General features: G+C 33.1%; 1 protein-coding gene across 1 annotated transcript in view; it reads left to right on the plus strand.

Annotated features, from left to right (window-relative positions):
* LOC104725399 overlaps positions 14,222–14,604 on the plus strand; it is a 1,133-nt gene continuing 750 nt past the window's right edge. The window contains exon 1 of the mRNA XM_010444063.2: positions 14,222–14,560. Within this exon, the coding sequence (XP_010442365.1) occupies positions 14,316–14,560 (245 nt within the window). The 5' untranslated portion in view covers positions 14,222–14,315. The remainder of the gene's footprint in view (positions 14,561–14,604) is intronic.

Here is a 14,604-nt window from a genome sequence, read left to right on the forward strand (position 1 = left end):
CATCATTCATACTTCTTTCAAAACCATTTTGAATGAAGTAAGAATCTATTCTCCCATACCATGCTCTTGGGGCTTGTTTAAGACCATATAAAGCTTTGTAGAGCTTTAACACCTTTTCTTCTTTGCCTTCTATCACAAACCCAGGTGGTTGTGTGACATAAACTTCTTCTTCAAGCTCTCCGTTTAGAAATGCAGACTTCACATCCATTTGATACAATCTCCACTCTATTTGAGTTGCATACGCAAGTAAAGCTCTTATTGTATCATATCTTGAGACAGAGGCAAAAGTCTCAAGATAATCGATTCCATATTCTTGAGAAAAATCTCTTACAACTAGCCGTCCCTTGTGCTTGATGTGATTTCCACTTGCATCCGTCTTGATCTTATAAATCTACTTCACGCTTATAGCATTCTTCTTATCTGGCTTGTCTACTAGTTTCCATGTTCTGCTTTTCTCGATCATTTCTATATCCTCGCTCATGGCCCTTCTCCACTCTTCATCATCACAAGCTTCATTATAAGTTTGTGGTTCTTCATGAGCAAGAAGACAAACTTCTATGACGTGAGCTGCTTCTTTGAGAACCACCTTTTGTGTATTTTTCATGAGTTCCTTCACAGATCTGTATCTCTTTGGAGATTCTGAGCTGTCTTCTTCTTCATTGCTCACATGATCATTGGTTGGAGACAAAACTGGGCTGGAGGTTTCTCTTTCTTCATTGTTCGCATGATCATTGATTTGAGACAGAACAGGACTGGAGGTTTCTCCTCGTTGATCTCTTGACTCTTGTATGTCGTTGATGGGTAAGACAACGATCTTATTGACTTCCTCTTGTCTATCCCAACTCCACTTCTTATTCTCTTCAAACTCCACATCTCTCGACACTTCAATTTTTTCATTCTCCAAGATGAGGATTCTATAGCCTTTAGATTGATTGCTATAGCCAACAAGAATCCCACGCTTTGCCTTAGCGTCTAGTTTTCTCCTTTTCTGATCTGGAATATGCACATAACATATGCTTCCAAACATCTTCAAGTGTGACACGTTTGGCTTGTGTCCACACCACTTCTCCATTGGCGTCATGTCTTCTTCGATTGCTTTTGATGGTAGACGGTTTTGTAGATAAGCCGAAGTATATACCGCTTCTGCCCATAACTTAAGTGGTAATCCTTGCTCCACAAGCATTGCTCTTGCCATCTCCATCAAGGATCTGTTCTTCCATTCTGCTGCATCGTTTTGTTGTGGTGAGTAAGGCAAAGTCACTTGCCTATTAATTCCTTCTTCTTCACAAAATTGGTTGAATTCTTGTGAAGTGAATTCACCACCTCCATCGGATCTCAACGTCTTGATGGTACAATCTGATTGCTTCTCCACCATCGCTTTGAACTTCTTGAATAATAAGAAAGTCTCCGATTTTTGTTTTAGGAAGTATACCCAACACATATGAGTATAGTCATCCAGAAACAATAGAAAATAACGGCTTCCATCAAGTGATTGGTGCTGCATCGGCCCACATACATCTGTATGCACAATCTCAAGCTTCTCTTTTGTCTTCGTTTGAGATTATTTTGGAAAGCTTTTGGGTGACTGCTTCCCAAGGTTACATGCCTCATACACTTCCTTCTTGACTTTAAAACTTGGTAACCCCTTTACCAAGTCCTTGTCTTGCATTTGTTGCAAACGCTTGTTGCTTACATGGCCAAGTCTCTTGTGCCATGTTTCCTCCATTTGTGGCATTTGCCGTCATGGCTTCTTCTTCTACTGAACTCAACTTGATCTTGAAGTTTTTGTTCGTCATTTGAATATCCATGATCTCCTTGCCATTTGCATCTTGGATGATGCATCTCTTGTCTTGAAAACGTACTTGATAGCCACTTGAGATGATTTGAGGAACACTTAGTAGGTTCTTCTCCAAACCAGGCACTAAGAAAACATTTTTGATGATTCTTTTGCCATGGCTAGTCATGACGGTAATATCTCCTTTACCGGCTGTCATGAATATGTCTCCATTTCCGACTCTAATCGGCATTTTGATACTTCTGTTGATATTTGAGAAGTATCGCTCTTCTTTCGTCATATGTTTTGTGCAGCCACTGTCCACCAACCAAACATCTGCTCATAATGTTGTTGTTGATTCCTCACTTGCACTAAACAACATATGATCTTCAGTTAAGCCTTCTTCTTCTTCAAGACTTACATGTGCTCTCTCTTTGTTCTTTGAGCGACATTCATTGGAGTAGTGGCCCATCTTGCCACACTTGCAACACTTGATGTTACTTTTCTCATTTTTGCTATGATCATCTTTCTTCGGTTTGTTTCGACACTCTTCTTCTGTGTGGTTGTTGCTCTTGTGAAAACCACACCACTTCTTGTCATGATTGGCATGGTGTTTGGTATTGAAACTTTAAAACCGGATTATCTTCCTTTTGAGCGAACATAGAATGCTCCCTCATTTGTGCTTTCCTCTCTTGTTGATAACCTTGCTTCGTGAGCTTTCAGAATACCAATTAGCTTTGTCATTGTTGTTGAAGTCAAATCGCTAGTTTGCTCCAAAACACTAACAATGCTATCAAACTTGGCTGGGAGAGAATGAGTATCTTTTGGACAAGGTGAATGTCGGTTTTCTTTTCACCATGATAAGTTAATTGATTTTCCAAACAATTAACTTATCGGTGAAAGTCTTGATATCTCCGTTATCATACATCTTCAGATTTTCATACCCCCTACGCAACGTTTGTAGTTTGATCAAACGAACTTGAGAAGATCCTTGGTACTCTGTCTTCAATGCATCCCATGCCTCTTTTGATGTTGTTGCTGCCGTAATCTGAGAGAAGATTTGATCTGTTACAACAGTTTGCAAAATTTGCAGTGCCGACGTATCATTCGCCTCTGCTTCTCCGGTCCAGCCGGCACGCCTTCTTCAACCACCGACCATAGTTTTTTGGTTCGAAATATGGTTGTCATCTTGATGCTCCAGAAGTCGTACTTCTCCCCATTGAATATAGGGATCACTTGATGTGAGGAGCCTTGCATCGTCTCTGCTTTTTGCTGATGACGATACGATCTCTTTTGTTCTCTTTTTTAGTGTTTTCTCTCTGGTCCTCTCAATCGCAAAGCTCTGATACCATGTTTATGTTTTGTGTTTGTGTGTTTACGATGATGAAAAAACAGAGTAAGAAAGTAATACTTTTATTGATCTGAAATTTGAATGTATTACAGACTCGATTGTGTTGTGATACAAAGACTCGATCTATACTTATATGAACCGAACCATTGTGTTGTGTGATAATAGACCAGACACAACTTTTTGATCAAAAGACACAACTATAAAACAGAACAACTTGTATCCCTTAATCAAATAACTAACTTATATAAATGTGTTGTGTTATGTAAATGTGTTATGTTATGTATATGTGTTGTGATGCGAGATTTGATTATGCTTCAACAATTATATCTTTTATTTAATCATCAAGTCTTCTAGAAGTAGTTTTGGTTAAGAAACTGAGAATAAATATTTTTCTTTGATCATCGAAATTACTTCACAAAAAATATTTACTCTCAGTTTCTTATCAAAACTATTACACGAAAAATATTCTCGAAACTATTTCACAAAAAATATTTACTCTCAATAAAAATAAGGATTCTAAATTAATGTTAGGAAATAACTAATCTCGAATTTCATATTTTCATAGCGTTTTACCAATAAAAATGTATATATACACATTTATCGTGAACGAGCTGTGGTTCCAAAAAAGAAGAAGAAAAACAATAAGTTACTCTTCCGACAAAACAATTGTTCAAGAATCGAATCTGCATCTGTTCCAAAAAAAAAAAACAATTCGCCCATAGATTAAGAAAGTAATTTATAAATTGATGATGTTTAATTACAAAGGAAGAAAAACTACTGTAAGTTTCTTTGAAACATGAAATCGGGCGTCTCTATTTAATTTGACACTGTGTGGTTACAAAAAACTATGCATAAAATTTGTTTTCCTCTAAAATAAAATGTGATGAAGACAATTTTCTGATGAAGCTCAAACTAAAAGATATTAGTCGAAAGTGATATGATTGGTCCATCAGTCTAGAAATGAAACTAGTTAGAATTAGGTATAGCGCAATGTCTTGTCTCCCTCTCACTGTAATTATCAACCCGAAATCGACTTGAAAATTATGTATACCTTTCCTTTCTCTTTTCTCCTTTTTCCTTCTTATTCCCACTCCACTCCTTATAACTAGTGACATTTTATATCTTGTCTCTGCTTACGTGGAAATATGATCATCATGTTCATGACCATCGAAAACAATATACGTATATGTGTGTACATTTGATAGCCCATGTGTGGTTTTATTAAGATGAGAAATTTTGATGACATAAGTTTCAAAATTATAAACTATTGAAAGATAGTATGGATGTTTTCTGCAAGGACTTTTTACTAAGTTTTAGTGACGAATTTTGGCATATAAAAGTTTTCTAAAAATTATAACTCAGCAGATTTTCTAAGAATTGTTTTTGAAATTATTTAGACTTCTAGACGACTATTAAAGTTTTATAGAGACATAAAAACGTGACATAGTTCAAGCTAAAGAGAATAAGTTTCCGGTCACTGAAAATCGAATCCATGGAAAAATAATTTAAGGCTTTTTCCATTGAGTAACTGATACTCGATTACTAGTGACTAAAAGTGAAAGAGGTTATTATAATAAATCATTTTCCCTGTGTTTATAAATAATATGTAATTGGGAAGTGTCTTTAGTCAACTGGTTACATCACTATCTTGAGACCGATTCCACCGGAATAATTCTACTAAATTGTGTTATCCTGCATTATATGAATTGACTACGAATCAGACTTTATCGATTCAATAATAACAAATATATATATATGCAACTAAAAAAACATAAATATTCATATACTGGTCAGTAAAAATTTAGATTTGCATATCGATCATCTTTATATAAAACTTCCAATTATTTGGCCACAATATATAATTCTTTAGAGTGTAATGAATTATATATTGTAATCACGAGGTGGTAAGCTAATGGTTCTACTTTGGTGGAAGAATTTTCTTACTATGCAAGGAATTGATTCTTTGGAAACGTTGGATAGTCTCGGATCGCTCCTCCAAAATTTATCCAGAATTACTAAAATATATATATATATATATATATATATATATATATATATATATATACTATTACTCCTACCGTCAATTTTCACACACATGAATCATGCATGCGTTATACGACTATATATAGTGCATGCGTAAATCTATATAAAGATGTGTAAAAAAGAATAGAAAATCGTAAATACGAGCAGAAGAAAGTTGTGTAAATCGTGGGGGAAACTAACTGAAATGATCAAAGACAAGTAGCTAGTGAACGAGCAGTACCAATAGAGAAAGAGTTTGTAATTGTTCCCCATTACAAAGGAAACATATCTTCTCTCCTTTCGTTGCTTAATATCCTCTTTGGCTCTTCGTTTGCTTTTTCGCACGTGCCTATTTTCTCTTACTACAATCTCCATCGTTGATCTCGATCAATGCACTACTTTTAACCTACACGTAACACATTTACACATGCATGGACATATGCCTAACCTATACCCCTCTCTATACTGTATACATCGTTTTGTTTGTGGTAAGAACGTTTTCTACATTGTAATCTCCAATAGCAGCAAGCCATCGTTTTTTTCTTCCCCACTCGTTGTTTGCTATTTAAAAAAAAATGCTTTCTAATAATTTATGCTATCTGTTGATTCATATTTTGTTTTGATAAATGTGTGAACTTTCATCAAATGAAAAGGTTTGAAGAAGTTACAAACTTACAATAGTCTTGAGAATACAAAGATTGTTCCTTGTTGCCAAAAAAAAATTAAAACAAGAAAGAATATGTTAAAAGGAAATATGAGTAGAAAACAATCTATTAATACTTTAGCCAAACTCTCATAAGGTATTTCAATTGCTCGCGTCTTTTCTTCACCATAACTGCATCACGAACTTATTTGTTTAGGACCTTGAATGAAGCATGATTCTTCGTGGTAATCTTGTTGTGTGATACCGGTTGTTTCTCTCCTGCGCAAAGAGTCTCCCAAAAGTTCGAGGTGAGCAAGAGTCTTTATGTTGATTCAATTTTGATTATTTGATAAGCTATATATGTGTTGATTCATGTTGATTATATGATACTATCTTCATATCTAACTTAAGAAGTTATTTATAATATCACAAATAGATATGCTGAGAGCTACCTACGCAACTTGTGCAAGTATAGATATAATTTAGCTATAAACTATGACCCACATGCATAATCAAAAACAGATTTGTCGATTATATTCAGTTTAATCAGGTAGTGCTCTCCTTCTTGAGTGAGTATTGCAAGCTCGTAGTTGCCTCACAAAATCAGCTTTCTTGATTATGGCCAACATCATAGTTTTCCATTGTCTCGAATAAAGCCTTCTTATTCGGCACTCAGTTGATAATTAACATGAAAGTAAAAAAAAAAAAAACTATAATCTCAATATTTAGTGTGTCCACTAAAGCCATGTTCTGGTCGAAGATTACAATGAATTCTCGTCTCCTATCTTCACATACCTCTTTTGCCAAAAAAAAAGAAAAAAAAAAACAAACAAACAAACAAAAAAAATCCTCACATACCCCTTGAAAACCATTTTCGCCGCCCTTAGATTGTATACAGTCAAAACTTTTATTTCAAAAGGAGTGTATTATTAATTAGATTTCAATCAATATAAAAGGTTTACAATATTACCAAACTCTTAGAATAAGGTTTTAAAAACAAAGATATGAAAAATGATCCATTTTAGCTAGATTTCTCCAATGATTAAAGTATAAATTTCGATAAACTATAATACTGTATCAAAAAAGTGAATTATGAACCGAAAAAGTGAAAGTGAAACATTTCTTTCAACTAGATTATATTTTCTAATGTTTCGTTGATATTTTATGTGAGTTAGTTTCTCCTCCTATTAGTATTAGTTTGATGAATCACGACCATTTTATTTTCCCCGACATTTGAGTTTGATATATTTATCAGTATCTGCTTTTGTTGCATGCATCCATAGTCCCACTTGATTTAATTGCAATCAAAGCAAAAGACTTTTGTGCATATATAATTCACATTCATGTATGTGTAAGTCAGTAAGTGACTATAATATAGTTTGTCATAGATTCTTTTTACACCATAGGAATAATTTGTAACTGGTTATATACATTCAAGTAAAATATTAATACAATCAGTTATGTCCAAACACAATAGTATATAAATTTATCTTAACATTTTTGAAGTACATTTTTGTGTCATCTTCTCTTATCTTTGTATCCAAACAAGTCTCAACTAAATTATCTACAATCCTTACAACCAAACACAATCATTTCCTTATTTGATAATATTAATTTCCTAAAATATATCTATCTAATTTAAATCAATATGTTAGATTAAAATATAATTTTCCTTTCATTTTTATTTAATATTATATTTAATTATTTTAATTACTATTTAATACATAAAGTTAATAAAAGCTTAGATTTTTTTAGCATATAATGTAATTTGAATTTTTATAAACAGATATATATTAAAAATTGTCTTAGGATATTTGTAACCAAACAAGTATATCCACATATAGAGCTCGGAATACATTTTTGGAGTACAATAGGGTGTCATCACTTTTTGCCAACTTCGGGTCGGGTTTTTAACTAAAATTATAACCGATTCAATTATCCGGATCCTCCTTAAGATTGCCGAATATTTTGGGCCGGTTTTTAATCCATAGCGTACTTATTTACATCCAATTAATATTAATTAATGCCCATTGTATCTTAGGAAAGATCTAATTTGCATGCCGAATTTTTAGGGCCGAGTTTGACAAAAATAATTGATAACCCAAATTATGTAATCACATCCCTATAATATAGCAACTAATTTAAGATGAATACATCTTAGAAAATATCTAATTTGCGTTTAATAAACGATTACATATTTGGTAAGATCTTATTAGCATTAAATGTACACTATTAATCCAATAATATCAATTGAGAATTATAATAAGAATATGTCAGATCATTCATTCCTAAATCATAACTAACAAATCATAAAATGTATATTCTCAACTTGCGAATCAAGAGTTTCTACAAAACTCTACTTACAACCGTTAACAGTATATATATCAACAAAATAATAGATCCGTAGTGTACCACGAGATAAATCCTAGTTCTAAATACTATTACTAGAACTGTGATCCGTCGTTTATTAGATTAATTAAACAAATGTTTTCAAATTTAAGGAAATAGCATACGAGTAAATTGTGATTAACTAATAATAGTGACTCAAACTTTTGCACAAAATTAATACTCTAAAATCAAAATAAATACTGGACTTTGTAAATATGATGGATAATAGTATCCTTGATGGAGTATAAATGGAACCGAGTATAGTTTGACATTTCTCACTAGATATAGCACTTAATTCCTCTCCTTTGTTATTCACATCTCCGACATCTATCAATATGCTTTTTAGACCCTAGCATAATGCTATATATAATTATGCTACATTCATTGACGAAATCTCTATGGTGGAAACATAAATATATTATTCTATATGTTATTGTCCACATTGTGGCTTACTAATTTCTACAATTTGACCCATGTTGGGTTGAGTCAATTCGCCATAAGTAATCAAAGTAGTAATTAATTGAATAGCTTGAAAATAACAAGAGAAGTCAAATGTGTTAAGATTCGGATTTGACAAAAAAAAACCACAGCGAAAATTATTGCTTCTTCTTACTGATTGACAAATCGACTTTATAAGGGCAGATGAATATACTGGATTCATGGAACAACAGAATACAGCACGATGCATTTCATAGACTGAATTTTCATTTTTTATCAAAAACATTTCTATGAGTACAAAATTTTTAACATCACAATCATGGTAAATATTGATACAAATTCAACTTCTCATCACAATTCATTCTAAATCATCAAGAGAGCCACAAAAGAGTTCCAGACACTAATATCGAGATAACAAATCTAACCACGCTCGCCGGCGCCGGAATGTCATGGCGTCTTCTTCTTCTTTAATGGTGAACTTTACTGCTCCCAATACCCCTAGGTTTATGTTCTTTTTTCCCTCTTTTTGCTACCTTATCAAATTCAAACCTACCCAAAGTCTAGACTTCTGGTGAGATCTTCAATTAAATGCAAAGGAAGAAGATGGTGTCCGGCGTTTCTCATCTATCACCCTCCACTCGCCCCACCATTGCAGAAGTCCTCCCTGAAAGAACAACCGCATCACAAATCTGAGCTCTCGTCCATCCGCGATGAAACGCTGCACCAAACTACGACTTACGGCGAGTTTCTCCTCGGTATAACGATTTCAGTTAATGGAACGACCAAGTTCCTCTGGTTCTCCTCCTCTGTTACATCATTAGGTCTCAGCCACAAACCGCTGACACAAACTTCATCGGAGATCAGTGCTTCATCGACAAATCACTATCCAACTTCGTACAAGTGCCGCCGTTCTCGACTTTCATGTCTATCAGGCAAAAGGAAACTAGGTTTCCATCTGGTGGGTTTCTTCAAGTTCGACCCATTAGGATGTCAAAAGCTCATGAAGAATAGTGGTCTAATCTCTCTCTTGCAGAAGCCCATGTCTGCTCTGAATTCTTCATTGGCAACCCTTAGATTGATTATGCGTATACTATCGTTACAACCTGATCGAAGACGTCAAAAATACAGTAATTTACCAGTTTCTCTATGCTTGCATAAGATCTCTTTTGGAACCCTGCCCATAGATCCATCTCGGTTTTTCAATCCTGATTTTAAAAGTTTGAAGAGGAAAGGTATTCTGTTCTCAAATCCGTTATTTTGATGTTGGGATTATTGTCTCCAAAGAGCCATCATTTGCTTATCCCCGACATAGTTAAGTACCAATACCCAGCAACCATCCTCTTTTCTGAAGCTAAGGTCTGTTTATTCTTTGTTTATGTCTTGCCGACTACAAACTTGGTGTGGAATTCTTGATCACCATATTCATGCCAGAGATGATCCACCTGTTATGTTACAGCTTTACACTTATTTTTTGCGAATCCTGTTTTTAGCTTCAATGGTGAACTTTACTGCTCCCAATACCCAGCAACCATCCTCTTATCTGAAGATCAGGTCTGTTTATCCTTTGTCTGTGTCTTGCCGCCTACAAACTTTGTGTAGAATTTTTGATCACCATATTCATGGCAGAGAGGATCCACCTGTTATGTTACAACTTTACACTTATGTTTTGCGAATCCTATTATTAGCTTCAATGGTGAACTTTACGCTCCCAAGTATTTGAAATTTCATGGCGTTTTAGATCTGAATCCAAATTGTTGAGGCTGTGTTTATGGTCTTAGAGGTTTCTCTACCAACAATCATCCCTCGACAGTTTTAGCTAACTACTTCAGCCACCACCTTGTTGCCATCACTTATACGATCTGGATCCTAGCAGCCTTAGCTCGCCCTAAGGAAGGTTCAGTTTCTTTAGTTAGTGTGTCAAAACTTGCTCCGCCCGATTATAAAACCATAATCTTCCATGGTATGGCTTATGTTCTACTTCAAGTGGATCCTCTCGTGCCGACAAGACTCATGGCCATAGCCACTTTATCAACGTCATTATGTCTTGTGATAATGACCAAATTGTCTACCTTTGAGCTACTCATGGAAGATTGTTCGACAATCTTTGATCTCACATATGTGTCAAACCGCTTCTTAGCCTTTGTCCAAAAGGTCTCTGGATCTCTATGTCGATTTTTTTCTATCGTTGGTTGGCATTGGAGAATGCCCTTTTTTAAAAAACTTTGGATCTTTTAATCATTTTCTATGTACTTGGCTTTATAATGAAGTCTTTATTCAAAAAAAATCAACTTCTCTAATTTTTTACCCAAAAAAAACAGTTTTGTGGTCTCTTCCAAGTTTCAACTCATTTGAACCATTGTACTTGTCTGGCATTCATGTTACATTTATGTTTGTGCTCTCGGAAAATATTTGATTGCTTATGTGAAAAGTGAAAACTTTTGGAACTAAAAGAGTTGTTTTATCGCAATTTTCCTATATTTTCTAACCACCGTATAAATTACCAACTAGAAATTAACAACATTACCCAAAATTAATGTGGATTCCTACATTTTTTAACCGTATCATATATGATTGTTTTGTGGTTATTATTGTATTTTTATCTTTAGCATATGCTTCATCAAGAAATATAAATTACAAAGTAATTATATGTAAACTATGAATTACACAAATCTAGAAAATTAGTATACAAACTTGATTCATTAATCATATACATATAGTTAGACCATGTGAAAAAACTATATATTTTGGATTTAAAGATATGTAACATATGTTAATAGATTTTTAGTGTATACTGCTTCAAATGTTTGAAATTAGCATACAACTTGATCGAGTTAGATATTAGAGAATCTAATTTCAAATCGTTATCACTTCACAGTTCAAACGAGTGAACACAATAATAATAAATAGAAGGAAGAAATTAGGAAAAGGAAAAATTAGGATAAAACGATTAAAATAGAAAAGCAGCAATTTGTGTAAAGTAAACGACATCAATTGGGTCCTAATTTCGCAAATAATTGGCAACCATAGCTCTTAGTTATTATGTCTTGTCTACGATTAAATTAACTAATTAATCTTGACGAATAATCACATGTTCAATCATATAATTCATAAGTAAGATTTTTAATTACTCTGGAAATTTTCAAAATAAAGTCTTATAATCTTTTTTTTTTTCCTATTAACAAACACAAAAGACATGTTGATGCATGATAAAATAATGAAAACCTACTATATGTAGTTTTAGCTTTGTTGTTTTGTTGTTTGGTTCTTGTGTTTCAGTCTAGCACTGATGCAGATCTGGTCGTTCCTTGCATAGCAGAGACAGTTTTCAACTAATTCCTCTCACTGTCTCAGATGAAGAAATTTCACCATTGTAGATCTAGATTCCTTTCTTTCTTCTTGAAGAGTCTTTAGGGCTTGAAGGTGTCTCACCGCCTTCGTTGTTCCACGCTGGAGCAACAAAAAGAGGATCGCACGGCACTTCAATCCAGGTCAAGTATTATGATAAAGGCGATTCTGGTATTTTAATCCGTTTGTATGTTTTTTTTTTTGTCTCAGATCTGTTTTAATTTTTAAAGAAGATTTATCTTTTAACTGTCTTTTTTTGAATCTCTAGATCTTGATCCGGATTGTAATCTAAAGGACGTAATGTTTTAAGTTTGTCTGGGTTTTTTTTTCCTTTGTCTCCAAATCTGTTTTGTGCTCGCCGGCTTAGTCCTCTAGAAGGATTGATATTCTTCCCAGCTCATGTATTTCACCTTATAAACCTACTTATGGTCTATCAATGAAATCATTCAGACGAACAAAAAAAAAGTTACCTATTTGGAACATGATATATAGCGAACCATAGATAAAAAAAAAAGACACGGAAGGTTCACAATATATAGTATGTAATGGTATTCAACATTAAATGTTAAATTTGACTAAAATCATGTTTGCAAGAATGTCCACGTGAAATTTGAATTATGTTTATGTGTGATTGTTTAGAGTACTCATGATGTTTACTAGTCTAATCATCAACAATAAGAGTGATGCTCTTCCATAATTAATCAACCATTGCTTGTATCTAAAACCAACAAACCCTACATCCTCCTTAGCAAAATATTATAATTTGAGAGGACATCATTATTTGAAAGAGAACATCCGTATGCTAAGTTGTTAACGGACATAATGAAAATATTCTATTTCATAAAAAATATTAGAAGAACTATTTTAACACACATTGTAATAATGGAACTGATTAATTGATTTTAAAATTTATAGATATATATTTGAAATTGTGATAAATTTTTAAGATCGTATTACATTTATGGTAGAGAGTTTAAAAAAATAGATTGTATTATTTTTAATTTAACGAGAATTACAAAATTTTACACAAGAATATTTAAGTGATCGAAAGTAATTCATATACATATATTTTCTTTTTTATGAAGCTAATAATCCTGTAAATTCTTTTATTTACTATGATAAATACAAATTAATAGTATACTATATATCGGATATATAGAAACAAAAAGAAAATCCAGTGATGAAGTAAAGCAAGGTTTGGGGCTTTGGGCCTTTATATATTTATGAAAATAACTATATGGGCCATAGAAAACACCTACACACTATTTGTGATGTATATAAATTAATTGTAAACAACCTTCAAAATATTTGCTATAGTTTCTTCATAATTGAAAAAAAAAGATTTGCTCCTTTTTTTCACTTTTACAGGAAGAGTGAGGATCATTTTCCTTGATTATGTTACTTTGAAATCCGTATGTACTAGTAGAAAGTTTTTCAATCTGTATAGATTTAATTGATTTTAGTATGAATGTTTTTTAAAAACATATGTACAAGTAATTTTGTTTTTTTTTTTACTTGAGGAATATTTATGAAATGGGTTGAAATTTGTTGATTTTTTTTTGACGATACTTATGATGCATACCATCAAGTTTAGAGAAAATTAATTTGCATTGTTAGACTAAATTGTAGTATATTGTTTTTTTTCATCTAATCCAGATATGCTTTCACATAAAAAAAAAATCTTGTGATATATCTTAGTTTACATATGCAACATGTTTCAAAAAATTCATCTCAAAACAAATCTTATTAACCCAAAGATTGGCTAGAATATAGAAAATATATGGTGATATAAAATAAAGAGAGAATTTACTGCGTTGTAATCTCTTATTTCTTATCAAACAAAAGAATTAAGACTGAATCACTTTCCATCTGAATCAAACACTTCTTCCAAATCACCAGATCCAAAAGAGTTGAATATTTTTAAAAATCTTCTAAGAAGTCTACTACTATGATCTTTCTAGCATCACGAAATATATATATAGTTAGAAACTAAAACATTCAAAGATGGTGACACGTTTCATAACAAGACTCACCAATACTATACAAAACGACAAAAAAAAAAGTAAAAATTCTGATAAATATTGTGAAAACATTTATCCCCAAAGAAAAGAAAAAAAAAAGACCTAACACTAACAACACAAGTAATGAAGAGGAGGAAACACGTGGCGTATATCGAAGCAAAAGAAATCAAATCAATCGTCCTCGCTCTCTTTGTAGGTCCCACCCCCTCTCAAGAAATAAAAAAAAACTTCTCCTTCTTCGCCACATTAACACCTGACTAGAAGAAAAAGAAAAAAAAACTCAAAACACCGTAGAGATGAGATAAAGAGTCCCAAAAAGAGAAAAAGAAAAAAATGGTGGGACTAAGTATTGTTTTGGAGATGACTAACAACAACAACAACAACACTGTAAGTGACGGCTGTTTAATTAGTCCTAAAGTCGTCAACAAAGCCAACGTTCTAGTCACCACCACCGCCATAACCTCCTCTGCCTCCTCCGTGACTAATCTCCATCTTCATTATCAAGATTCTGGGTTCCTCCAACATTGTTTTCTCTGTAGAAGAAAACTTCTCCCTGCCAAAGATATCTACATGTACAAGTATGTTACTTTACACTACTCAAAAGATTCTTTTTTTTTTTTTT

The sequence above is a fragment of the Camelina sativa genome, chromosome 11 (genome assembly GCF_000633955.1).
Source record: "Camelina sativa cultivar DH55 chromosome 11, Cs, whole genome shotgun sequence".
Lineage (NCBI taxonomy): Eukaryota > Viridiplantae > Streptophyta > Magnoliopsida > Brassicales > Brassicaceae > Camelina > Camelina sativa.